The sequence below is a fragment of the Vulpes vulpes genome, chromosome 5 (assembly GCF_048418805.1).
Source record: "Vulpes vulpes isolate BD-2025 chromosome 5, VulVul3, whole genome shotgun sequence".
Taxonomy (NCBI): Eukaryota; Metazoa; Chordata; class Mammalia; order Carnivora; family Canidae; genus Vulpes; species Vulpes vulpes.
In genome coordinates this window covers 69,367,407-69,393,197 of record NC_132784.1, presented here as the reverse complement: position 1 = coordinate 69,393,197, position 25,791 = coordinate 69,367,407, and the positions used below count along the sequence as shown (strand labels likewise).

At 54.6% G+C, this 25,791-nt stretch overlaps 1 protein-coding gene across 1 annotated transcript; it reads right to left on the bottom strand.

Moving 5' to 3' along the window:
* Positions 1-14,162: 14,162 nt before the first annotated feature.
* Positions 14,163-15,031, bottom strand: MRGPRG (MAS related GPR family member G). The gene has a single exon (XM_072757338.1). It carries the CDS (start codon positions 15,029-15,031, stop codon positions 14,171-14,173), a length of 861 nt encoding a protein of 286 aa, XP_072613439.1. The 3' UTR covers positions 14,163-14,170.
* Positions 15,032-25,791: the final 10,760 nt, after the last annotated feature.

The window sequence follows — 25,791 nt, the reverse complement described above, 5'->3', positions numbered from 1 at the left end:
CTAGGATATTCTGCACACATCAGCTGGAGCCAGGGGCTCCCAGCATTTGTCCCTGAGAGCTCCTTGTAGGTCCGAGGACAGAAGACATGACTGTGTGGCCAGATAGAGGCCAAGAGGAGCCAGCTAGAATCTTTCAGGTGTCATGACAACAATGTGGGGCTTGGGGCTACCTGATGGCCCACTCCCACCAAGGGACGGGGACACCCCAAGGAGATGTGAGTCACAGGGGTTTGGACTTCTGCTCCTTGGGCTGGAGCACAGCTGAGTGGCCCAGTTGCATACCCTCTCAAGCTCCCTGTAGCCATCAGAATTCTGTGGGTGCCCAAGGCCTTTTCTGGGACCCACGCCTTGTGTTTTGGACCCAGGACCTGGGAGTTTTTGGAACGAAGTTCAAATGACCTTGCTCTGATACAAGGATCAGAGGGAAACTCCAGTCTGGTAAACAGGAAGGGCAAGGTGATGTATTTTCATTTGAGTTTCCTTTTATTACAAAGGGCAGACATTTTGTCCTTTCCGACGAAGGGAACTTCACAGAACCACCGGGTTTGGCTGTGGCCCTTAATCAAGCTGTGTGTGGCTTGGGAAGCTTTCATTTTCCAGGGAATTTGTGAGTCTCAGCCAAGAGGGAACATTCAATCCTTCCCTCCCCCACTCCTTATCCTTTCTACCCACTTCTTTCCCCTCCCTCCTCTCCCTTCTCTTCTGCTCTCCTCTCCCTTTCTCCACCCTCCACCCCTCCTGTTAGTGTTTATCAAGCCCCTAACAGGCTTTTGCCTGAAACAGAGAATATCAGAACATGGCTCCCCATGCCCGTGCTCACCTGAGCTTACAAACAGGTAAGTATACCTGATGAGTAGGCTAGTGTCAGGTAGGATTTAGAGTCAAATCCAGGGACCTCGGAGACTCTTCCAATGGAGGAGACCATGTGTGTGTTCACGGCCAGGGAGGGAGCCGAGGCACACAGAGGTGAGTGTTGGGTAGGTCATGAGCTGAGATGTGGAGTGTGGAGGTGTGGGATGGTTTTCTTCCTTCTTCTTTCCTTTGTCCTTGGCAGAGTCGGGGATGCCTTGAGGAGGAGAAGGAGGAGGAGTGATGGTGAAGAAGATGGTGATTGTGATTATTATGATGATGATGGTGATGATTATGGTGATCATGATGATGATGATGGTGGTGGTATGATGGTGATGATAATAGTGATGGTGGTAATGGTGATGATGTTGTTGATGATGGTGGTGCTGGTGCTAGTGATGGTGATGATGGTGGTGATGGTGGTAATGGTGAGGATAGTGATGATGTGATGGTGGTGGTGATGATGATGGAGATGATGTAATGGAGAAACAGAGTGTGCTGTGTCAGTCCTGTGGTATAAGGTGGCATCACTGACCCTAGGGTCTCCTGGAGGACTTGTGGGTCCCCCATACCCTCTTAGCATTTAACCTTGAACATCTGCTCTTCCTGCAGCATGGTTTCTGGCCAGCCCTGTTCCCAGCCCAGTCCTAGGAGCCACTCTTCATTCTGCCATCAGTTTGTCTCACTTTACCCCCAAGTGTGATGCTAATGATAGAACTTCAGATCCCATGAGGGTCAGCAGAGGCAATATTTTAGAGCAGGGAATAACCCCATCCTCAAATCTGTTCCAGAAAGGCTGCCCTATGATGGGGTTGGCCTTCTCCCTGGGCACAGATGCTGAGCGGAATCCTAATGAGACGTTAATGAGGAGAAAGCTTGGCCAGGCTGGCCTTGCTGGCTGCAGGGGTACCTCTCCATCTGTCTGCTTGGGGCTCCCAGGTCTCTCTGGCAAGACAGGGCCTGGCTCCCCATGGGAAGCTGCCAAATGTCCTTAATCGGTGTCTCTGCAGTGGCCTCTCCGCCTTCCTGCAGGTCATTAGCCAGGCTGCAGGCCACCTGCCACCCCCTTGCTGGAAGGCCTGCACACTTGTCTGTAAGGCAGGCAAGTCATCCCTAACAGATCCTGCAGGGTCGAGAGGAGGAGGGTCCTCTTCAGAGCCCTCAGGGTGTGTGGCTCTCAGCATCACAGATGTGCTCACACATCTGTGGGAGGGGACCTGGCTCTGATGCTGCCCAGCCGTGTAATCTGAGGCAGGGTACTCTTTGTCTGGGCCTCAGTTTCTCCTTCTGTACGACGAAGGGGTCCAGTCAGGGTGGGGTGAGTTCTCATCCTTGGAGGGGAATTCAGTGCCGTGTACTTTTTGTTGCACATTAAACATGTAGGAATGTTCATAACCACAACGAAACGAGCCCTTTCTTCTTTTTTCCTTGAGGGTCTCTGGGTTTGTTTTTCACCAAAGAAACAGGAGCAAAAGGACCCATTCACTTTCCTCTTTAATCAGTGAAGAGTGGTCTTGGCTCAGGATGACATCAAGGAAGGGGGTCCTTGTGAGGCACACCTGCATAAAGCCAGGTCCTCCTGGCCCCACCTTTGTGGCCAGGTGGAAATGCGGGTAAGGTTTGCTAATCTCTGACATTCAGAAGAGGCCAGAAATCTGTTTGATTTTTGTTCTTTTTAAAAAGATTTTATTTATCCATTCACGAGAGACACACAGAGAGAGGCAGAGACACAGGCAGAGGGAGAAGCAGGCTCCATGCAGGGACCAATGCGGGACCCGATCCTGGGACTGCAGGACCACGACCTGAGCCAAAGGCAGATGCTCAACCGCTGAGCCACCCAGGCATCCCAGAAATCTGTTTTTTTTTTTTTTTTAAAGATTTTATTTATTTATTCATAGAGACACAGAGAGAGAGAGAGAGAGAGGCAGAGACACAGGCAGAGGGAGAAGCAGGCTCCATGCAGGGAGTCCGACGTGGGACTCGATCCAGGGTCTCCAGGATCACGCCCTGGGCTGCAAGCGGCGCTAAACCACTGCGCCACCGGGGCTGCCCGAAATCTGGGTTTTGATGTGAAATTTCCCAATTGTTAAGTGCTGACAATTAATTTAAAAATATTTAATCCCTATGAATGCCAGAAAAGGTACCCATCTGCAGTCTTGCAGGTCACCAGTTGCTGACCTCTGGCCCTGTGTTGTGTCAGTTGAGCCCTTGAGCCAAGCAGGGTTCCGGGTTCCCAGGAGGGGTGCTGGGAGGTCTCCAGGGTATGAAGTGTTCTTGTCAGCTGCTGCAGACAATGAGTTTGAAGGAGCTGGGTTTCTTTTCAAAATTTCTGCCTGGTGCCTGGGATTGCTGGAGGGTGGTCTGTTGTAGACAGTCCCCAGCAAGCTCTGGCTGGCAGAGGTCAGTCGGTGGGTGGGATGCCAGGATACCGCATGAGGGCACAAAGGGAGCACAGGTCTGGGCAGAGGGCATCCCTGGACCTGAGAGCTAAGTTTTCCTTTAGCACGTGCAGTAACTGCAAATCCTTAGTTCCTGCCTGGGGTCAGGTCTGTACTCTGAGAGGAGCACAGGGCTGAGTGTGGAGACTCAACACCCAAAGGCACAAAGACGCATGTTGGGAGGAGTGATGGCAACCCTTGGGGCCCCTTTTCTGGGAGGGGGTATGTTCACCAACAGGCACCTATGGAAGGAGGACACCAGCTCTCCAGCCTAATTGTTCTATCACTAAGTCCTGCTGATTTACCAGTAAGTCATAGGCCTGTACCTCCCCTTTCCCTCCTTCTGACCATAACCAGCTGCTATGGACTGAATTCATATGGTGAAGCTCTAACCCCCAGTGCAGCCTCCAAGAGGTGATGAGGTTGTGAGTGTGGAGCTCCTGTGATGCACTCAGTGCTGTTGTAAGAACCACTAGAAGACGATTGAACTGTCTCCACTGTGGGAGGACAGTGAGAAGGCGGCCACTGCATCACACAACCGTTGGTGTTTTCTCTCTCTAACTCTGCTTCTACCATCTTCTTCCTGCTGCTTCCTTTCTCTGGCCCTCCTGTCTCCTTTTATAAGGACCCTGGTCTTTAATACATTGGGACCCCCAGATCACCCAAGGTAACCCCTCATCCCAAGATCCTTAATTGAATCACATCAGCAAAGTCCCTTTTGCCATGTAAGGAGACATCCACAGGTTACATGGATTAGGATCTGGAGGTCTTTTGGGAGCACTGTTCAGCACACCACAAGCACATTTGTTTATAGTTTTGTCTTTTTGATGGACAGATCCCTTCATCATCAAAGAAAAGTCCTGGTTCCTTTCTAGTAACAATTTTTTACTTAAAGTCGGTTTTGTCTGCTATTAGCGTAGCCACTCTACCTCTCTTTGGGTTATTGTTTGCATGACAAATCATTTTGCATTCAACCTATTTGTGCCATTGAATCTAAAGTGTGTCTTCTATAGATAGCATATAGTTGTATGATTAAAAAACATCTATTCTGGTCATCCATGCCCACATGTGGAGTATTTACATTACAAAGGGCGTAGACATTGTTGGGGAGGCATTATCTGGGGAGGCATTATCGGAGAGGCTCAGTGAATCCCACCAAGTAGAACGAATATTAAAGCAACCCCATCTAAGCACTTTGTGGTCAAGCTGCTGAAATGCAGAGGTAAAAAATTCAAAAGGACCCAGAGAAAAAAGACATACTACACTGAGGGAACGAATGATAATAATTAAATCTGACTTATCCTCTGAAATAATGGGAGCCAAATGCCATGGAATGACATTTTTTAAATGCTGAGAGAGAGAAAATCCTATTAATCTAAGTTTTATATTCAATGAAAATATCCTAGAAGATAAAGGGAAATAAAGACACTTTCAGACAGACAAAAGCTGAGAGAAATTATGGTCATTAGACATTAAGCACAAAAGGAAATTTTCAAGGCTGAAGAGGAATAATGCAGATAAAAGAAATGGAGAGCTCTGGGGATAAATATGTGATGACTATAAATGGACACTTCTTAATTTATTTAGAATTCTACTGACCATTTAAAGCAAGAGCAATAAAAATGTAGGCTGAGGTTTATTACATATATAGAAATAAAATATATAGCAATAGCCCAAAGGTCTGGAGAAGGGCAGGTGAAATGTTTTGTTTTGAAGATTTTATTTATTTATTCATGAGGGACAGAGAGAGGCAGAGACACAGGCAGAGGGAGAAGCAGGTTCCCAGCAGGGAGCCTGATGCAGGACTTGATCCCAGGACCCGGGGACCATGACCTGAGCCAAAGGCAGACACTCAACCACTGAGCCACCCAGGCATCCCTGGGGCAGGTGGACTTGATCACTGCTGCAGGGTCCTTGTATTGTTGGTGAAGTGCTAAACTATTAATTGTGAATAAATTAAAGGGGCACGTCACAGTCTCTGGAGAAATCTGCCAGAATAAAAACAGAAAGCCAATAGAGAACATGAAACAGAACACCAAATATTTTTTTTAACCCAAAAGAAGGCAAGAAAGGAAGAACAACAGGATTAATAGGAAGCACATGACAAGGTGGCAGCCTGCACTCCACCTTGTCAATAATTATGTTAAATGTAAAGGGACTACGTGCTTTGATTAAAAAGCAGAGATTTTCACGTTGGATAAAGAAAATATTACCCAACGATATGCTGTTTATAAGAGACACACTGTAGCTATAAAGATGCAGGTAGATTAAAAGAGAAGAATGAAAAGTGTGCCATGTTGGCACTAATCACAAGACAGCCAGAGTCACTATATTAATTTCAAGCTGAGCAGACTTTCAGGCACGGCATTGTTAGGTTTTTTTCCAAAATGAACAGCGGAGAAATAAAAAAAATAAAAAAAATAAAAAAAATAAAAAAACCCAGCAGAGCCAGGCAGTAGGTTCAAGAGTGCTTTAATGGGGAGCACTCCCGGGTGAGGTTCCATGACCCGGAGAGGTGGCCCGAGTCAGGGAAGTCGCACCGGGGTTGGGGAGTGTGGGTGTTTTTAAGCCTTATTGGTTCTGGGTCTGGATCCGGGTGGGTCCCTTGCCATATTAGGTCCCTAGGTGATTGGCTGGTGGTGGGGATAGTACAGACGATGGGGGGTGGTCCCTGGCTGGAAAGTCCTGGATGGAAATTTTCGGTTTCCCACCTAGGCTTCGATTTGCTGGAGATGATGTGGTGGTCATGGGTGCTTTGGCGGGAAGATCAGCCATTTTGACCCAATTTCAGATGTCCACCATTCTGGGTGCCCCTGTCTCTCAGCCAGCCCAACAGACATATTGCCAGAGACAGAGGGGCATTTCATAATGATTGTACTAGTAATCAATGGCTTCATAACAATTTATTCTAAAATTTTGCATCTTAAAACTTTAATAATCTCACCACTTCTGTAGGTCAGGAATTTGAGTGGGACTTAAGTGAGTGGCTCTGGTTCAGGATCTGTCACGTGGCTGCCATCAAGCTGTGGACCAAGTCTGTGGTCACATGACGTCTCCACTGGAGCTGGAGCATCCACTTCCAAGATCGCACACTCACTTGGCCGCTAGCTCCTAGCCTTAGTTCCTGGCCACATGGGCATCTTCACAGGCTGTGTGACATGGTGGATGACCTCCCCCAGCACCAGTGATCAGAAAGGGCAAGGAGAGAGCCACAGTGTCTCTTGTGGTCTCTTCTGGTCTCACCAGACCTGGTGTCTGCACCACACATCATCATGTCTGCTTCGGCCCATTCTTCCAAGGGATTAGCAGTGCCTCTCTCCAGGCAGGGAAACAAGTCTCCATGCTCAGGTGGGAGGGGCTAATAATAATCTCTGGACTTATTTTAAGATCCTCGCATGAAAAAGTGGTCAGTTACAAGAAGCACCTAATAATTCTAAAATGAGTGTGGGTCTAATGACACAGGTTCAAAATACTAAAAGCAAAACCTGGTTAGAAATAAATGGAAAAATTCAGATCTTCGCTCACTGTTGGAAATCTTAGCACTCCCCCCTCAGTAATTGGTTGGACAAGCAGTAAAATCACTCAGTAAGAACGTAGGAAAACTGGGGCGCCTGAGTGGTTCAGTGGTAGACTGTCTGCCTTTGGCTCAAGTCATGATCCTGGGGTCCTGGGATTGAGTCCCCCATCGCGCTCCCTACAGGGAGCCTGTTTCTCCCTCTCCCTATGTCTCTGCCTCTCTCTGTGTGTCTCTCATGAATAAATAAATACAATCTTAAAAAAAAAAAGAATGTAGGAAAACAACATTATTTTAAAAATCTAGCTAGTTTGGAAGATTTTGGAAAACTGCAACTGACAATGACAAGTGCATAGTCTTTCCACGTGCATGTGGAACACCCACCCTGATGGCCACAAGCCAAGCCACACACCTGTCTCAATGAACCCCAAAGAATTCAAGGACAGATAGTATATTTTCAGACCTCAAAGGAATTGTGTTAGAAACCAATGACAAAACAAAGAGATAAATAGAAATACTCCAGATATTTGGAAATCCAGTGACACGCTTTTAAAAGAAATCACAAAGAAAATGAAGAAGTATTTTGAATCGAATGATAACGAACCGAGATAGGCGGGAAGCAGGTGGGGCAGCGCCTGAAGAGGAAACTAGCTTTTATGCACCTTCCAGAAAGCAGGAAAGATGCAAAAGAAATGATGGAAGCTACTTAGTTCTGGCAGCTAGAAGAAGCAGAAAGAATTAAACCCCCGGGAGTGGAAGGAAAGACATGATGAAGATCGGCAGGAACCCCACAGAATAGACCACAGATGAACGACAGAGGAAATACAGTAAAATGAAAAGCTGGTTTTCTTGAAAAGATTAATGACATTGATCAAACTGAACAAGAACCATCAAGAGAAAACACAGATCACCCACAGGAGGCGCAAAAGAGAAGGCACGTGGATGTGACTCACAAGTTTGGGATGGGGCACGTTGTATCTTGTTTTAGGTTAAATTCCTAAATTCCTGTTTGGTGGAACGGAAGCATTCCTTGAAAAAGAAGACTTTCTGAAACTAAGGGAGCAAAAGAAAGGGAACCTGAATAGCCCTCTATTTGTTAAAGAAATTGAAATTTTGTTCTAAAACCTGTTCACAGACACTGCAGACCTGGATGGCTCCTCTGGAGAAGTAGTCCTGGCCTCAGCCACCCTCTTACAGAGAACGGAGCAAGACGGGGTACCTCTGATGCCCCAAACTGACAAGGATGTTATCCAGAAACTGAGTGAGAAACCAGCTCTCAGGAACATAAATGCAGGTACTCTCATCACAATATTGGCAGATCAAGTCCATTGATACGTAAAGAGGATAACAGTATGGCCAAGTGGGTTTTATCCAAGGAACACAGGGTCAGCCTTGAGAAATCAATCGGTGTAATTCAGGTGAAAAACCTTATCATTGTCTTCATGCATCAGGTTTCTAGTTTTTTCTTTGCGGGGGGGGGGGGGGGGGAGAGAGAGAGAGAATCCTCAAGCGGACTCCACGCCCAGGATGGAGCCCAATGAGGGGCTCCATCTCACAACCCTGAGATCATGACCTGAGCTGAAAATCAAGTATCGGATGCTTAACTGACTGAGCCACCCAGGCGCCCCTATACTGCTGTCTTCATAAATGAAGCAAGGTATTTGATAAAATTCAATACCCGTGCATGACTTATAAAAACCCAAACTCTCAGAAAACTAGGAATAGATGGGAATTACATCAATAAGACAAAGGACATAAGCAAAAAAGCTTACATATAACATTGTGTTTAACGGTAAAACAATAAACACCTTCCCTATAAGATCGGAGTAAAGCAAAGGATGTCTGTGTCTACCATTTCTATTCAACATGGTGTGACAGGTCTTGGCCAAAACAGATGTGGAGGCCCAGAAAAATCAAGGCCATCCCACCTAAAGTTTAGCATTAGCACAAGTACAGCCATCCTAGGTCCCTGTGAATAAGAGCTGAACTTTATAGGGAAAAACTGTAGAATGTCCTCAGTGTCCTTGGCAGGTAATCCCATATCGGAAAGACAAGAGAGCCCACACCCATGGTAGAAAGTCTCATATTAGAATGAGAACAGAGCTCAATGCCCTTAAAAGCCCCACATCAGAATGTAAACAGAACTTGGAGAAATTCTTCCACCCCTTCTGAAAATCCCCTAGACCAGCCTATAAGAAACCCAGCTGTAACCCCCTTCGGGGTCCAAGTCCCTGCTCCGCTGTGTCGGGCACACCTGGACCCAAGCTCGAGCTTGCTAATAAACCCTCGTGCGCTTGCATCGGTGTCGACTCCTTGGTGGTTTCTCGGATTCGCAATCTTGGGCACAACACAGAAAGTCGAAAGACTATCTCGATTTGCAAATGGTGTGATCATTTTTTTTTTTTAAAGAGATTTATTTTTATTTTTTTTTTTATTTATGATAGTCACAGAGAGAGAGAGAGAGAGGGGCAGAGACACAGGCGGAGGGAGAAGCAGGCTCCATGCACCGGGAGCCTGATGTGGGATTCCATCCCAGGTCTCCAGGATCGTGCCCTGGGCCAAAGGCAGGCGCCAAACCGCTGCGCCACCCAGGGATCCCAAATGGTGTGATCATTGCATAGGAACTCCTACATCATCTTCAGAGAGACAACTAGAAGTAATTAGTACGTTTAGCAATTTGTCAGGACAGCTCTTAGATCATATAACCAATCGAGACCAACCTAAAAAAAATATCCAACAAACTGTCAACAAACAATTGGAAAATGAACTCCAAAGGTTAGTCCATGCAGCATCACGAAACCTCAGGTACGTGGGACCAGATTTTACAAAGCATGAACAAGGTACCCGCTACAAAGAGAACCAGCAGACACCCAATACTGAAATAAATGGCGTGTGTGGAGTAAACCACGCGCGTTAATTGGAAATCTCCCTACTGTGAAGATGCCCGTTCTCCATGAATTTTGGAGAATGATTGAATAGATTCAACACAATCTCAGTAAAATTTTCAGTAGACTTTTGAAGACATTGTCAGACTGGTCCTAAAATTTATACAGAAGCGCAAGTCTTGTCATTGTAGGACGTGGACCATGTGATTTTATGACAGGTTATCACACTACAGTGATGGACTCGGGTGGTGTTGGCATAAGGCTAGGCAAGTGGAGCAGGGAAACGGAGTCCAGAGATAGACCTACCACGTACAGTCACTTGATTTACACTAACGGTGCCAGCGTGCTTCAGTGAGGTCCCCATCTTTCTCTTCTCCACAGCAGGTGCCGTGCTTCAGGCCCCCCCATCCATGGCAGCCCTTTCCTCCTCACTCCACATTACCTTTGGGAGGCTTAGGCAGATACCCCCTCCTCTGGGAAGCCCCCCAGCCTTCTGAGTGAGGATATGTGACCCTCCTCCTCACTTCCCTCACACTAGGGCACCCAGGAGATTTGTCATCCACACTGGGACACTTGGGAGTACAAAGGAACACTCTATTGGCACCAGGGCAATGTTGGTAAGCTGGGAGTGTCAAGGGCAAACTGGGGCCCTCCCTCAGCCTCTGGACACTTCAGTGCACAACCCTCACTCACATGCTGTCTTTGAACAGTGTTCATGCCCATCCCTTCTACAGACCCCAAAGTCCATGGGGCCAGGGACCACACCATGGTGCATCTGCATCTTTTTTTTTTTTTTTTTTTTTATGATAGTCACACACACAGAGAGAGAGAGAGAGAGGCAGAGACACAGGCAGAAGGAGAAGCAGGCTCCATGCACCGGGAGCGCCCAGGGCGCGATTTTGGAGACCCAGGATCGAGTCCCACGTCGGGCTCCCGGTGCATGGAGCCTGCTTCTCCTTCTGCCTGTGTCTCTGCCTCTCTCTCTCTCTCTGTGTGTGTGACTATCAAAAAAAAAAAAAAAAAAAGATGCAGATGCACCATGGTGTGGTCCCTGGCCCCATGGACTTTGGGGTCTGTAGAAGGGATGAGCATGAACACTGTTCAAAGACAGCATGTGAGTGAGGGTCTCCAGGATCGCGCCCTGGGCCAAAGGCAGGCGCTAAACCGCTGCGCCATGCATCTGCATCTTGAGTTCCCCTCCAGCACTCACCTCGGGGTTGGCTCTAATGATGTCTGTTGGCTGGAAGGGGAGAGTGTGGCTGAGGGGGCATGAGGGGCTGGGGTGGCTGGACCCTGCAGGGGGCAGCCCAAGCCCTCCTGTAACCAACGTCCAGCTCAGGGTTCAGGCCCCGGTCAGTATTCAGGCTGGCCAGGAAAGTTCTAGAACCCAGGACCAGCCCAGTCTGATTCCATTGAGTTGCACTTCAGATCATTGATCCTTTGACTGTATCATATATGTGATCACCCATTAGCCCTTCTGCCTGTCCATCGTTCAGTCAGTGCTCCCTGAGCCCCTCCTTCTGTCTGTCTGAGCTCCCAGCACAGGGGAGGCAGCAGTGGATGCAGTGGATGAAGCCACGTGCTCCCTGACCTCCGGAGATCACCTTCTAGCCAGGTACATGGACAAGGACAGGTGAGCAAGTAAGGATGCAGGACACAAGGTGGGAGGCCTCTCTGGACCAGGTGGTCACCTTGAGTGCTCAGCCAGGGCAGGTGCGTGCCAGAGAACATGGTGCCCACTGACGGCTGGGTGGGACGTGCTGAGAGCTGCAGGGTGGGGTGGGGTGTCAAGGTCAGGGCTGGCTGGGGACATCTGCAGCTCTGCTGGATCTGGGAGGCAATGCAGTTGGCCTTGAAGGTCAGGACAGGCGGACAGCACCTGAGGTCGCCTCTCCTCAGGACAAGCTGCTTTGCCTTTGTTGCTCTGGAACAGATCTGCAAGGAGACACTGCTCCGCCCCCGATGCAGCCTGAGTTCTGGGCTGTCAGGTGACTTGCTGGAGGTCACACAGCTAGAGAGGTGCCAGCAGGATGGGAGCCCAGCGTTGTGACAGCCTCATCTCTCCAGGATGGAGGACACTTACCGGCTTGTTTGGGCTCAGGCTGGCATCCCCACGACGCAGCAGCGGGTTCCTGGCCAGAGGTCCCTGCGCTCCCCATCTGTCTAGATTGGGCTGTTTATCACTCGCCCCAGACACTGCTAGCCGCCTGTCCCAGCCTGTCCCCCCACCTGTCCCTGCCGGCACACAGATGGAAGGCCCTACAGGGGGCCCCACAGCTATTTCCTAGGGCTGGGAGGATGGGGCACCTCAACTCTGAAACCACGCCCCTAACCCTCATCCCATTCTGGGGCCTTCCAAGAAGGAGGCCACACCCCTCTTTGGGGTATGACAAGCAACGTCACAAGAATGGACAGCCCCTCTGCACCCCACCCTATCTCACCCCTAAAGCAGACTCCCCAGACCTACTGGGGCTCCGGGAACTGCACCCACCCTCCCCAAGCAGCAAGATGGCCTTTCGACTTGCTGAGGAGAACAAAAGGAAAAGACGAGTAGATAAAATTAAATGTCCTTACAACCTGCAGCCCACGGACAAACACTAGAGCCAGGCAGAGTGACCTTCCTCCGAGAACTCCCAGCTGCCTAATGTTACTGCTTTGCTAGCGGCAAAAAGCTTCTTAGCCTGACAATGGCCAGACCTGCAGGATCCCGGGGGCCTTCTTTAACATATGAAAATCCTTTTGGAAACTTCCCACACCCTGCTCCTCCCAACTTGAAAGTACAGGATCACCATCCCGCCCAACCTCCGTGCAGCTCTTCCAGCCCGCGGGTCCTGTCCCCCGGCTTTAATCTTTTTTTTTTTTTAATTTTTATTTATTTATGATAGTCACACACACACACACACAGAGAGGCAGAGACACAGGCAGAGGGAGAAGCAGGCTCCATGCACCGGGAGCCCGACGTGGGATTCGATCCTGGGTCTCCAGGATCGCGCCCTGGGCCAAAGGCAGGCGCCAAACTGCTGCGCCACCCAGGGATCCCTATCCCCCGGCTTTAATAAAACCACCTTTTCGCACTGAAATCATCTCAAGAATTCTTTCTTGACGGTTCGCTCCCGGCCCCGCCTCACGTCAGACCCTGATGTCCTCTGCTGGCGTCACGGGCAGGCAGGGTCTTGGGGAGACCAGGCAGGGGGCTCGGCGGCGTGGCCAGAGCCCGCTCGCCCCTCCTGGGAGGCACAGAAAACCTGCAAAAGCTGGTGTCTCTGGATTGTGGGTGCTGACAGGTGACCCTCCTTTCCACTTCTTAAAGCCCTCTGAAGTCCCCAAAGCAAACAACACATCATTTTTCTGGTGAAAAACATTTATAGGTTTCTAAAACAAATCTGTGCTTGTAAAAAGCTTTGTTGTGACAGGTGCGTGCATTCGGTGTCCTCCTTTGGGTAAAGCTGCTGTTTCTGTGGGTCTCTTTCTACTGGAGACAGACGTAGCCAGAGGGTTCTCGCCCAAAACGTCTCCCTTTGGCTCCAAAGAGATTCAGTGATTCATCTTTTCAATGTTTTCTGTAGGGCTTCAACGTTTTGACAATGACCATGGACTATCTTTTTTTCTTAATAGTCAGAAAAGACATAAAGTGATTTGTACTTTGAAAGCTAAAAAGCATGACTTTGTGTCCCTCCCTCTGTCCTCCCAGTCCCGCCCCGTCCCTCCCCATCTCTCTCTACCTCTGTCACAGGGAAAGCCCCAGGGTGAATCCCGCCGGGCAGGGTCTGCAGGAAGCAGGCCGGGATGGGGCAATGGGTGGGAGAGCTAAGGATACCGGGGAGGTGGGGAGGATGAGGATGAGGATGAAGTCGGGGGCTGGGGGCTGGAGCACCCCTGCGGGTGGCAGGGTGTCCGGGGCCCTTGGTGGGGGTGGGGCCGGGGCGGGGCTGGGGCCGGAAGGGCTGGAGTCCAAGCTCCGCACACCCACCCCTGCAGAGAGCTAGCTCCCAGCTGCTCACTTTGGGGGGGCGGGGGGTGGCTTAGGTGAGGACACAGCGCCTTCTGGCGGCCGGCGAGGAACTCCCAGGGGGCGGGGGACGTCGGTGGGGGGGCAAAGGACGAGGCTGGGTCTATCACCCTCCTCGGAGGAAGCATCAACAGCGCGGCCCTAGTGGGCGTGGAGCACGGACATCCCAGAACAAGCAGCCACCCCTCCAGCCCCTTCGTGGGCCCTGCGGGGCCACCCCTCCTCAGCCCCGGTGCCTGCAGGGTGGGGGGAGGCAGGAGCTGGGCCCGTGGACTCTGCTTGCAGCCTGCCGGTCCCCACCCTCCCTTCGTCCCCACTCCCAGGCCTCCCCGACCTCCTCAGGCTCCAGGGGCTGCAGGGGTCAGGACCACCACCCTCCCTCTGTCCCTGATCAGCCCTTAGGTCCCCTGGGCCGGTGAGCTGGGGCTGGGGGTCACCTGGGAAGGATGGGGGGCGGGGCAGGCCAGGGCAGCCCCTACACGAGGCTCATGGGCAGGGACAGCCCGCGGGCCCCCCGCTGGGCCTGCTCCCCCAGGGACCTCTGCAGCAGGGCCCGCAGGGGCTGGCGCTGGCCCGGCTGCCGGCCGGCCATGAAGTGGAGGAGCGGCTTGGCGCTGCTGTGGACGCAGGCCAGGAGCATGGCCAGCGGGAAGAAGGCGGGCAGCAGGAAGCTGAGGAGGGGCTGCAGGCTCCAGTAGAGGACCAGGGGCAGGCCGCAGAAGCAGAGCAGGAGCGCGGAGCCCACGGTGACGCCGAAGAACTGGGGCCGCGGGCGCTGTGAGCAGCAGGCCACCCAGATGAAGAGGACCAGTCCAGCCACGCAGGCCACGCAGACCAGGGACAGCAGCCACGTGACGCTGGCCGCGTGGTACCGCAGGCAGGTGAGCGGGCGCTTGCTGGCCCGCAGCAGGCCGCAGGTGTGGGCCGGCAGCAGCACGGCCGGCGGGGTCAGGGCCCAGACCAGGCCGCAGATGAGGCCCGAGGTGTGCCTGGGGCGGTGGCCCTGGTAGCAGGTGGGGAAGAGGAGAGAGAGGCAGCGCTCGGCGTTCAGGGCCGCCAGCAGCCAGAGCCCCACGGCGAAGCCCACGAAGGTGACGGCGAAGTAGAGGTTGTCCTTGGAGCCCAGGGCGGCCTGGGCGATGGAGAAGCCCACCTGGAAGCCGAGGAACAGGAAGTCCGCGGCGGCCAGGTGGAGGACATACACGGAGAAGGGGCCCTTCTTGATGTGGAAGCCCAGATGCCAGAGGACCAGCCCGTTGCCCAGCAGCCCTCCGAGGCCGATGGCCAGAGTGAGGTAGAAGAGCACGTTGGTGAAGGTTCTCCAGAACCCGAACATCCTGGCTGGCTCGGCGGGGGGCGGGCCCTGGGAGGAGGGGGCGTGGGGGAGTCGGGAGGTGGGTGGGCAGGAAACATCGCCCCAGGTTGCGGGGTGCCAGCCCCGGGGGCCACCCTTCCTGGCCCACACCTAGCCCTGCAGGCCTCAGTGACCTCTGCAGGAGGAGACTTAATCATAAGGCGTGCCTGGTGCAGGGTGCCTGAGGTGATGATGGCTGGCGGGGTGCTGGGGGGTGCGGACCCTGGCCTCCCCCTGGCTAGCTGGACCCAGTGAACACACAGAAGATTTATAGGACCCTGCACGGTGGCAGAGGTCAGCATTGGGCGGGACAAATCCCTGCAGGTGAAGGGACCCCCATGTGGCCCACTTGGGGGCTTCCCGCCTCTTTCGTCAGAGACACTGCCTCAGGCTTCCCACAGGAGGGCCTGGCCTGCACTCCTGCCAGGTCCCTCACCCTGGAGGGTCTGCAAGGTGGTGTCCACTGATGGCCACAGGGACACGTGCTGTGCTGGTTAGGGAGGAAGAAGGACATGGTGGTGGGGACAGCAGGTGGCTGGGGGGCTGAGGGAGCCCCTGGCCTCCCCTGGATAGAGGTTAAACCACTGGTACTCCTGTTGCAGGTGGCTTGAATGTGGTGCTGCTCAGAAGGCTTGGGGTGACCGTGGGGACCGTGGTGACAGGTTGCAGGGCCCCGGGTCTTCTGGGGAGAAGCTAATACAAGTGTTTGCCACCAGCTGCTCTCGGGAGCCGGAGGTCCCCAGTCCTGTCCCAACCCAGGCCCGGGGCCCTGTGGGGGCCCTGTGGGGACAGGATGGTCTCCAGGGCAGGGAGAGCTCTTGCGAAGCCCCTCCCTGTCCCGTGCCCCTCCCCCAGGACCCACAGGGTCCTAGTTTGCAGCCCAGAGATGTAGACCCTGGCTCCAGGTTAGGGGTGTGGGGTGCGAGAGTGATGGAGGGAGGACAGAGGCAGAGATGGGCCCCCCAGTGCCCTTGGGGTTCCCACACACACCTTTGCTGCACTGTGTCCCCGCCCTGGGCACCCTGACCCCATCCCCACCTCCTTGTGACCCATCTCCCTTAGGGACCAGCTCCTCTTTTTGTCCCTGCTCTGAGCACCTCCTGCTCCCCCTGCCCCCGTACCCCAAGCATCATCACCAGCACCCTCTGTGGTTGCCCTTGTGCCCAGTGGGGTCTCGCCTTTGTCCCTTTGAGCCTTGTCCCAGATCGGGGCTTAGGGCAGCTCCTCCTTAGAGCCAGCAACCCGGGTCGGCCTTTGGTGTCCTGGGGTGACTGCAGTGACCCTCCCCTGTCTGGGCTGCGAGGTCCCCAAGGTACAACCTGGGGACTGCCCAGACTTTGCTGCTCAGAGGGAAGTGGTAGGGAGGCCGGCCTGTGCCCGGGAGGGCGGAGGGGCCCTGCCTGGAAGGAGGTCGGAGGCTGGGGTGCTCGTATAGGCCGCCTTTTGAACTCAGAGCAGTACACCTGCCCATTCACCTACATGGGGACCCAGAGCACCAGCTTTTAAATAATGCCACGTTGTCTGCTTCCCCATCCCTGTGCCCGCCTCCCAGAATCCTCGGGGAAGTGTCTCCTCCCTGGGGGGAGCAGGTGCAGGAGCCCTGAGCCTTCTCACCTGTTGTTGGGAGCCTCTCTGCGATCCACGGGGGCAGCTGCACTCACCACCTGCCCGGGCCCTAAGTCCTCTCGTGTCCTCTGGGGCCCAGCTGGCTGGACCGAGGGCGTCCGAGCCAGTTCCCTGGAAATGGGAGGAGTGTGCTGCCCGTTCAGAGGCATGAGCTCAGAGATGTCCTCAGTGTGGGCTGGCCCATGCCTTCCTCCTTGGCCCATCCTGCACGAGAGGGTGCCCTGCGCCCCTGCCCGCTGCCTGGAGGGGAGGAAGCGGCACTGGGCACCCCAAGTCCAGCCAGGAGGAGCCTCACCTTCTGGGCGGTTCCACTGAGGTGGTGCTTCCTCCCAGGGTCCTTTGGTTTAGTGCAGAGATGCATGTGAGGCAGGAGCTGTGGGCGTGTCCTGACCCTCTCCGGCAGTGTGACCTTGTGCCTCAGTTTCTCTGCTTCTCGGACGGACCATTTGTGTCCAGCTTAGTGCCTGGCTTGGGGCGGTGGGTGGGTGGACCTCATGATGGGTGGGTGTTGCTGAGGGTGGTCCATAGAGGTTGGCCCCTCTTCACAAGGACGCCCCAGCACCCACACGCCCGCTTTAGACCCTGGCTGGGGTCCTGGCCATCAACAGATACTTTGGGGTTAAAATACTTTCCCCAGTTTTGTTCTGCAGAGCCACGTAGCCCGACACATTCCTGACGAGGACTGTGTTCTATAGCTGCTGGAGACTCTCCGAGCTCACCGTGGCTCAGCGTCAGAAGCGATGCCGCAGAGCCGCTGTTTCTCAGATGGCTACGAGCTCATTTCCACAACACGAGTGTCCTGCCCTGGAGGGCCAGTCCTTCAGCACAGCCTGAGAGCCCGGGCTGAGGTCGCTGATTCCCCAGCTCCCGGCATTTCTGCACCGAGCCTAAGACTGTGAGCAGTGTGTGCAACCTGCAGGCCCAGTGGCTGGGTGTCCTTCTGCAGGACGCAGCCAGCCACCCGCCTTGCCTGCTCCCCCTGCACCGGGCTGGTGCCTTGGGACCCTCCTCAGTGTCTCCAGATGCCCCCTTACCCCCCCCCCCACCTGCCAGTTTTCCTCAAAGGTCACCCTCCCTGGGAGCTGTCCCCAGCATGTCCCTGTCTCCCTATCATGCTGATTGTCTTGTCCCCACCCCATGGGTAGGTCCTACCTGGGGTTTTCTATCCACTGCCACTAGCGAGGCCTCATACATGCCAGGCCCTCAGGTGGTGGCAGTGCTGACAGCAGCAAACACCTGCGTGATGCCTGCTGTGGGCTGAATGGGGCCCTGGGAGATCCATCCACATCCAATCCCTGCCAGCTATGGAGGTGGCCTTCCTGGAGCAAAGGGTCTTTGCAGAAGTGAGTGAGGGTTTTGAGAGGAGAGCACCCTGGATTATCTGGGTGGACTCTAAACCCAGTGACAGGTGTTCTTAGAAGAGAAAGGAGACGCAGACACAGAGAAAGGAGATGCCATGTGACCACAGAGGTAAAGGCTAGGGGCGTGAGTAGGGTGAGGGACACGGCCACAGCCCAGCGGTCTCAGGAGCTGGAAGAGGCCGGAAGGACCATCTCTGGAGCCTGCAGGGGAGCCAAGCCCCATGACACCTTGATTCAGGCTTGCGGCCTCCAGGCTGGGAGACCATCAAGTCTGCGGCAAGTGGCCATCTGTGGTCCCCTGTTGTGGCTGCCCCGGGACAGGGGCAGGAGGCCGCTCTGCTGTGTGCGCTCCCACGGGGCATCTCACTTCACTCCCGGTGCTGCCTCCAATGCGTTGGGTCCCCCGAGCTGCGGATGGGCACAGTGAGGCTGGGGAAGCAGGGACGGGTTATCTGAGGTGGTGTGGATCTCATGGGGCAGCAGGGCGGTGGCCGAACAGCTGTGTCTGTGCCTCTCTCCCCAGGAGCATCCGGGGCGCTCAGGTCTGGAAGCCTCCACGTTCTCAGACCCTCAGACTTGGGTGGAAACCAGAAACATCACGTGTTGTTTGGACTCATCTTTCCCGAGCTTCTTTCACAGCTGGTACCTTGTGTCCTGTCCCCAATCCTGACCCTGCCACCTGAAGTCTCCACTGTGTCCAGTGGCTGGAGTTAAACCACTCTGACATACAAAACAGGCCACTTCACACTGTTCAAGCCCAACTCAGCTCTGAAGCTGCGGGTGGGCCAGTATGCCTCCCTGTCTCCGGGTCCAGGTCTGCAGGTGTGGGCTTGGCCACCTCTTAGGGACATGTCTCAGAGACTCAGTGAGGAGCCCATGCTGGGAGAAACGAGGTGGGGGTTCCACAGTCACCCTCCCATCTCAGCCTCAGGACAAAATCACCCCCTTCTGAGACTCAGACCCCTGGGGGCAGATGGCAATAGGGGGCAGAGGGAGGTAGCCCCACTCCTTGGCCATGGGGCATCCCAGTGCCGTACCCAAGCCACTGGCCAGCCTACAGAGGTGGTGAGAGCATGCCTTAATGTGGGCATTACTGTTCTCCAGACACATCAGAGGACGATTGTCAGTGGAGAGGCAGGTCGCTGGGGACCCCTGCCAGAGGCCGCCTGCGGTCAGGATGCAGTGGGAGGGGGATGTGTGGGCAGGAGTGTTTTCTGTGGTTTTGGTTGGGACCGGCAAGGCTGGGTGAGAAGGCTGAGGATGGGCCGGTCTGTGTAACTCAGGGGCTCCAGGGCACAGGGGCCATCCCTGCCGTGGGACACTTGTCCCGGGCTGGTTAGGGCAGGAGAAGGTGGCCTGTGGGCTCTGTGTGGCTGCTCTGCATTTGAAAGCACTTCCCTCCCAGGCCTTGGTTTCCTGTCTCTGGGAGGGACAGTCCCTGCAGGATTCCCCAGGGCCTGGGAAGCCAGAGCTTCAGAAATACGTAGAGTAAAGGGAGATGCTGCGGAGGGAGAGCAGATCTGGGTCTGAGGCCCTGTTGGTTCTGCCTCAGGCTCCTGGGCTCCCGAGGGGGAGGGCAGCCTGCTGGGCTGGGAGCGCCCCACGCCTGCCCGGAAACCAGACCTCTGGGCCCACACTTGGCCCTGCTGCCTCCGGTGTGGATCCTGGCCTGGGGTGTCCATGTTCTGAAACCTTGGCTCCCCACAGCTTCCCTGTGCCGTTGGCGGGCCGTCGTGCACGTTAAAGTTTGATCGTTTGTCCAATGTGAACCCTTGACAAGTGGCGGCTTTTTCTACTTTGATGGTAGCTCTCACGGCTGTAGAAAGAGTCTAGGCTTCTCTCAACAACCCTTTCCTTCTAAGAACCAAGCTCAGCCCCCATCACGGCTGCAGGGAGCAGGTGCAGGGGGGACAGCTGGGTGCAGACCCCTGAGGCCCCAGAGCCGTCCCAGGCACCCTGGAGGCGTGGGTAGGAGCAGGTTTGTGGGCGGGGGGGGGGGGGGGGGGGGGGGGGGGGGGGGGGAGGGCGAGGCCTTCTGGAAGTGGGGTGCATTTTCACGAAGAAAAGACCCAAGGAGGTCCAGCAGATCTCGTGTTTGGGGTTGAATATTTTTGTTGTTTTTCCCCCCTCTGAGGTAATTAAATAGCTGAGCCCTGAGCCAGCCTCACACAACCAGGACACACCCCTGTGAGACACTAACCCTCAGGCTTCATCCAAGTTGGGGTGGGTGGGGAGGGCGGGCGGCTCCCTGGGCCCCTGGCTGACAGGCTGCCCTGTGGCCCTAAATGCGCAGGCGTGGGGCCAGCCGCCCTCCCCACGACCCCTGCAGAGGGGGGCAGGCTCCCATAGCCTTCCTGGGAAGGCCTGGCTGCCTGATCGGGCCCCAGTGAGGGGTCTGTTCCCAGGAACACTGTCCTGGGCAGAGCAGGTCTGGGGGCTCTTGGGGTCCTGGGAGTGGAGGGCACTGGCTCTGGGCCTGGGGTCCGGCCTCCTCGGACCCTGACCTGCCTCCCTCCCTGGCCTGTGTCAGGACAGTGGCTGAGGTCAGAGAGGGTGCAGGTAGGGCAGGGAGGCGACAAGTGCAGGCTGTCCTTGCTGGTGGAGCTGGAAGCTCTGCTCCCTGGTTGGCCAGTGGTTCCAGCTGGAGGGCTGGCCCGCCCGAGGCCAGTGTCCTGGGATCTTTGAACCCCGGGACAGGCCTAACAGGCCAACCCCAGCCGGCCTCAAGAAAACCTCACCAACTGCCTGGCCCATCAGGCCACACACCTGCTGTCACAACCGACGACCAGCGATGGGGTTGAGCCCAGTCTCCATAGAGACCCCAGAGCACGTGTTTCTATGATTCTTCAGGGGAGGTACCTCTGCTCACCCCTGATAAGGAGACATTTAGTCTCCCCAAGCCCTTGGACACTGGGGGTGGGCTCTTTGGGAAGGGCTGAGCACAGAGGGTCACTGACCTGGGTCTTCCCCAGACAAGGCAAAGGAGGGGTCAAGGACAGCCAGTGTGGGGCTGAGAGCCTGGCTGGCCGCCTCGGGTCCAATGAGGTGGAGGGCGTGGTCTGAGGAGTCATTTTGGGATCTGAGGCTGTCTTGTTGGTCTTGAGGGTCAGTGTCTGAACCCTCAAGGGGGGCATCTTATCTGTAGGATGGGAGCGCTGTGCCCTTGTGCATGGATCCCCTGGAGTAGTGTCCACAGCAAGGTTCTGAGTTGTGCTTTTTCTCCTGGGCTCTCCCTTGCCTGGGGGAAGTTTACACCCGGGGCTGAAAGCAGAATTTGAGGCCACTTCCTCTTCTGGATCTTGTTTCTGCAAACTGAGTGATGGAGTTGGATAATCCTGTCCTGGAGGTGATGAGGACACTCTGTACCCCAGGGCCACGCCTGGCTCCTGGCATGCCAGGAGGTGGAAGGCACCACGCCGCGGGGGCTTCGAGGTGCTCCTGGGGAAACGGGCCGGCCCGGGGGCTTCTCATCTCCTGGGACTCCTAGACCCAGTGTGCCATGGCACTTGGGAGCCAGGGGCAGGGCACCATGGCAGTGGGTTGTGGCTTTTCCACCCACCCAGGGTGCTTCCCCCTTGACTCCCGGGGCAGTCAGCTTCCCTGGAGCTCTGGGTGAGCTGTGCATTGCCCAGACCCAGGGAAAGAGAGAGAGAGAGAGAGAGAGAGAAAGAGTGTGTGTGTGTGTGTGTGTGTGTGTGTGTGTGTGTGTGTGTTGGGGGGGCTCCCGAGGCACGAGTGGGCCCGTGGAAGCAGCTCTGTCAGGCAATCGAACCTCAGAGCCTTGAGCATTGGGCTGATTATAACAACTGCCCCTGGGGCCTTCTGGAAGCTCATCTTTGAGCCCCAAATTCTGCCCCTACAATTCGTCTTCTACACAGAAACAATAACCAGGGAAGAATGTGGGCTTCTGTGCTGGCAGAGGGGAACCATGGTGTAGGTCTGCAAACCACCTTGCTCTGTGATGTAACGAGTGGGTTCATGACACGCACATTTCCCACTTTAACTCCCAATGACAATGTAATTAGCTGAAGAGAGGAAGGCTGCCAGCCACTTGCACAGGGTCTGCAGGGGGTCGGGCTTTGGACAGAATCTCCTGGAGTCTTCAGGTGGAGAGAAGAGTGGGCACCCAGGTGGGTGCTGGCCTGCTGGCAGAGGCGGATGTGGGGCCACCCCGTGACTCCCGGATGCTGAGTCCTGCTCATGGGCCAGTCTCCGGCCAGCAGGGTCCTCCAGGGGCTGGGCTCTAGCCCTAGTGGGAGATGAGGGTTCTTCATCATGCCCACGTACTCCATACCCACAGTACCTGAGGCCCCTGGAAGGCAGGGCTTAGGGCCAGGCAGGGGGTGTGGTGTGGACGGGATTTCTGTATGTGAGGCTGAGTCCTGCTGAACTCCAGCATCCTCTGGCATCCCGGAGCTCAGCATGGCCTGGCTTGTGCCAGCCCCCGGGGTAAGAGACCCGAAACAGAGATACATGTCCTCCTGTTCAGAAGAGCCTAGCTGAGGCCCCAACACTTGGGCCCGAAGAGAGCTGCACATGAGTTTTGGGAACTCCCGAGTCCACCAACCCGGACCCCTACCCCAGCCGTGCAGTGTGTGTGCAGGAGTCATCTCCGGGACCCACAGGGAAGCTCCCAGCCCCAAAGCGGCAGGTGGGGTCTCTCTGGCCCTGTGGTTCCCACACAGGGCTCAGCCTGTCTCCTGAGGACCCTGTAGTACTGAGAGGCTCAGTAGGGGAGCAGACTGGAGGGAGGGCACATGCCCACAAGAGGGAAGAACGGGGAGCAGAGGCAGCCAGCCACACTGTGCCTGCAGAGTCAGCAGTGGGGAGGGCTGGGCTCAGCCAGCCTGTGCCCACTCTGCGTGGGGGCCTGGGACCCTGGAGCAGGGTTCTGCCTCTGGGCCCGGCTTCCGGCTGTGGCTTTGAGCAGGAGGGGCCCTCAGTAGGCGGAGCACCTATAGTAGGGTTACAGGGTCCTGGGGGTGGAAGACCCAATAAGGTCCTTCAGAGAGCGGGCGTGAAGGCAAGCATGGGACTCCAGGAGGTGTGGTGGGTGCAGGGGTGGATCTGCCTGCAGGTGGGGGTAGGCTGGGCCTGGCTACAGTCAGGACAGAGGAACCATCAGTCCTGAGCCTCCGGTGCCTGGGCTCCTGGCCCTGTGCTGTCTCCTTGAACGTCCTTGAGAACCTGGCCCAAGATTCTCCTCCCGCCAGCATAGAGCTGAAGGGATTGAACCCACAGTCCAGACCAGCAGCGGGGGAAGCAGCATTCACCCAGGTGTTCCCTCTGGAATCAGTGCAGAGCCAGTCAGAGGCCAGGGCACAGCCCGTCAGAGCGTGGAGGCCAGAGCCAGAGGGTCCACTGTTGGTGGCATCGGACTACAGCCTGCTCCCACTGCCTCCGCCATCTGGACAGGAGATGAGCTCAGATGCCCAGAGGAAGCCCTGCTCCTGGGCTGTCCCCAGGACCCTGCCTGAGCACTGCCACCAGTCCTGCTGCTCCCCGACCCTGGGACCCGTCCCCAGAGCCCTGGCTGCTCCTGCTCTGGGTTTACCAGTCTTTGGAGTCATTGGGCCTGTGATGGCAATGGGTCCCATGGGGAAGGAGCCACAGCAGTGCCACTCTCTCCACCCTCCTCCCCTCCATCCTCCTCCCCTCCACCTTCCCTCTCTCTCCCCCTTCCCTCCACCAACCTCCCCTTCCTCTACCCCCTCCCCTTTCCCTCCTCCCTCCTCTCCCCTCCTTCCTCCTCCTTCCCCTCTCCATCCCCCTTCCCTTTTCCCTCTCCTCTCCCATCCCCTCCCCTCCCTCCTCGGGTCTTAACAGTGAAGGGGAAGCACAACTAATATGCAAAGAAGAAGGAAGTTCAATTTTTGGCTTCTGATCTTTCAAGAGTCTGGGTCCTGGAGACTCTGTCCTCATCTTCGTGTGCTGAGAAATGTCCAACCTAAACTCTTGCAAGAGTGGCATCGGGTTTACTACATGTTTACATTCCCCTCATGTGGTCTTTCCAGTGCTCTCTCTGAGCCTCGGGGGGCTCAAGTTTGGGACTTACGGCCCTTCCCCTGGAGAGCTGGTGCACATCTGTGAGCTCTGGTGTCCTCCTTTTGGACAGACAGAGCGGCCACCCTTGGAAGGCTGGACCCCTGCAACACTGTCCGACACAGCATGCCGACACACCGTGCTGCCATTTGTGATGGTTTTGTCTTAGCCCCAAACCCATCCTTCCTGTGGCTCAGGCTGTGCCAGTGGATGGGCTGGGCTGGGGCGGATGCTGCAGGGCTGGGGCACGGGGTCTTCCAACTTCCAGGTCTGTTCCCTGTTCCTGGATTTGGTTTCTTGCACCCCAGGCCTGCCCCAGTGACTGCACACTTGACAGAAGAAGGTGGTCCCCGCCCTCGAGGAGAAGGCACCAGGCAGCAGCCTGGTTTCTAGATTGTAATAACTCTGGTCTCGGGCTCATGTTCCCCAATACCTGGGGCTGCAGGTCTTGCAGTTGGGGGAGGCAACTTCCCTCTCTGCCTTTTTGGTTCTTCAGTACACAGTGGGCCATCCTTGATATTAAATTCTCGTGGTGAAAATAATGTGGGGGTGGGCCTTTGCTTCCTGACCGCATCCTTGCTGGCATTGAAAGTGGCCCTGGGGGGGATCCCAGGAGAAAGGTGGCCATCACTGTAGCCCTGCACAGACCTGGCTTATAATCACAGTTCAAGCCGTTTAGCTGTGATTTTGTGGGATCATTGGTGGAGTTTAGACAATGTGCTCATTTCGTTGCATTTCCTGACTTTACAAACCACCACCCATGTAAGGATTCTACTGGGTCATGCACAGGCTTTTAGCACTTTACAGTTTGTAAAGAGCTTTAGAGTTTTCAAACCATTTCCAGTTTATTGTTTCATTAATTCCGGCAGCATCATATTTCTCATTGGGTGAGGAAGCTTAGAGGGGGTGGCAGCTTGCCCCAAGTCACACAGGTTCAAGTGCCAGAGCCACAGTTTGATGCAGGCTTGTCTGAGTCTGAGTCCGTGATGATTCAGCTTACACTCAAGAACCCTCACCTTACTTGTTAGTGAAAAACAAAATTCTGTCTCCCAAGAATTGAGAACAAGGCAAGAACATCTCCTCTCATTATTCTGCCTCACTCTGGCTCTGCAGGTTCTTGCCAATGTAATAAGGCAAGAAAAAGAAATAAGTCACATACATATAGGAATAAACTGCCTGTATTCACAGAGAGCATGATTGTTTACATACAAGACCCTAAAGAGGCTATAAACGGGCTGTCAAAACCCAGAAGTTAGTTTGCAAGTTCCCAGAAGACAAGATCAATATACAACATCAATTGTATATTAGCAATGAGCAAGTAGACATAGAAAGGAAAATACCATTTACAATGGCATCAAAATCATGAAATACTTTGGGATTTAAATTTAACACAAGATTTGCAATTCTATACACTGAAAACTGGAAAATATTGCTGAGGAGTTAAAGATGAAATCAATGCTGGGACACCTGGGTGGCTCAGTGGTTGAGTGTCTGCCTTCAGCTCAGGTCATACTCCAAGGGTCTGGGCTTGAGTCCTGCATCAGGTTCCCACAGGGAGCCTGCCTCTCCCTCTGTCTATGTCTCTGTCTCTCTTTCTGTATCTCTCATGAATAAATAAAATCTTTTTAAAAAAGGATGAAATCAATGTAGAGAGTCCTTCTACTATGTACAATGTACACAGCAGTGTTAAGGTGTCTGTTCTAAATTTTCCTA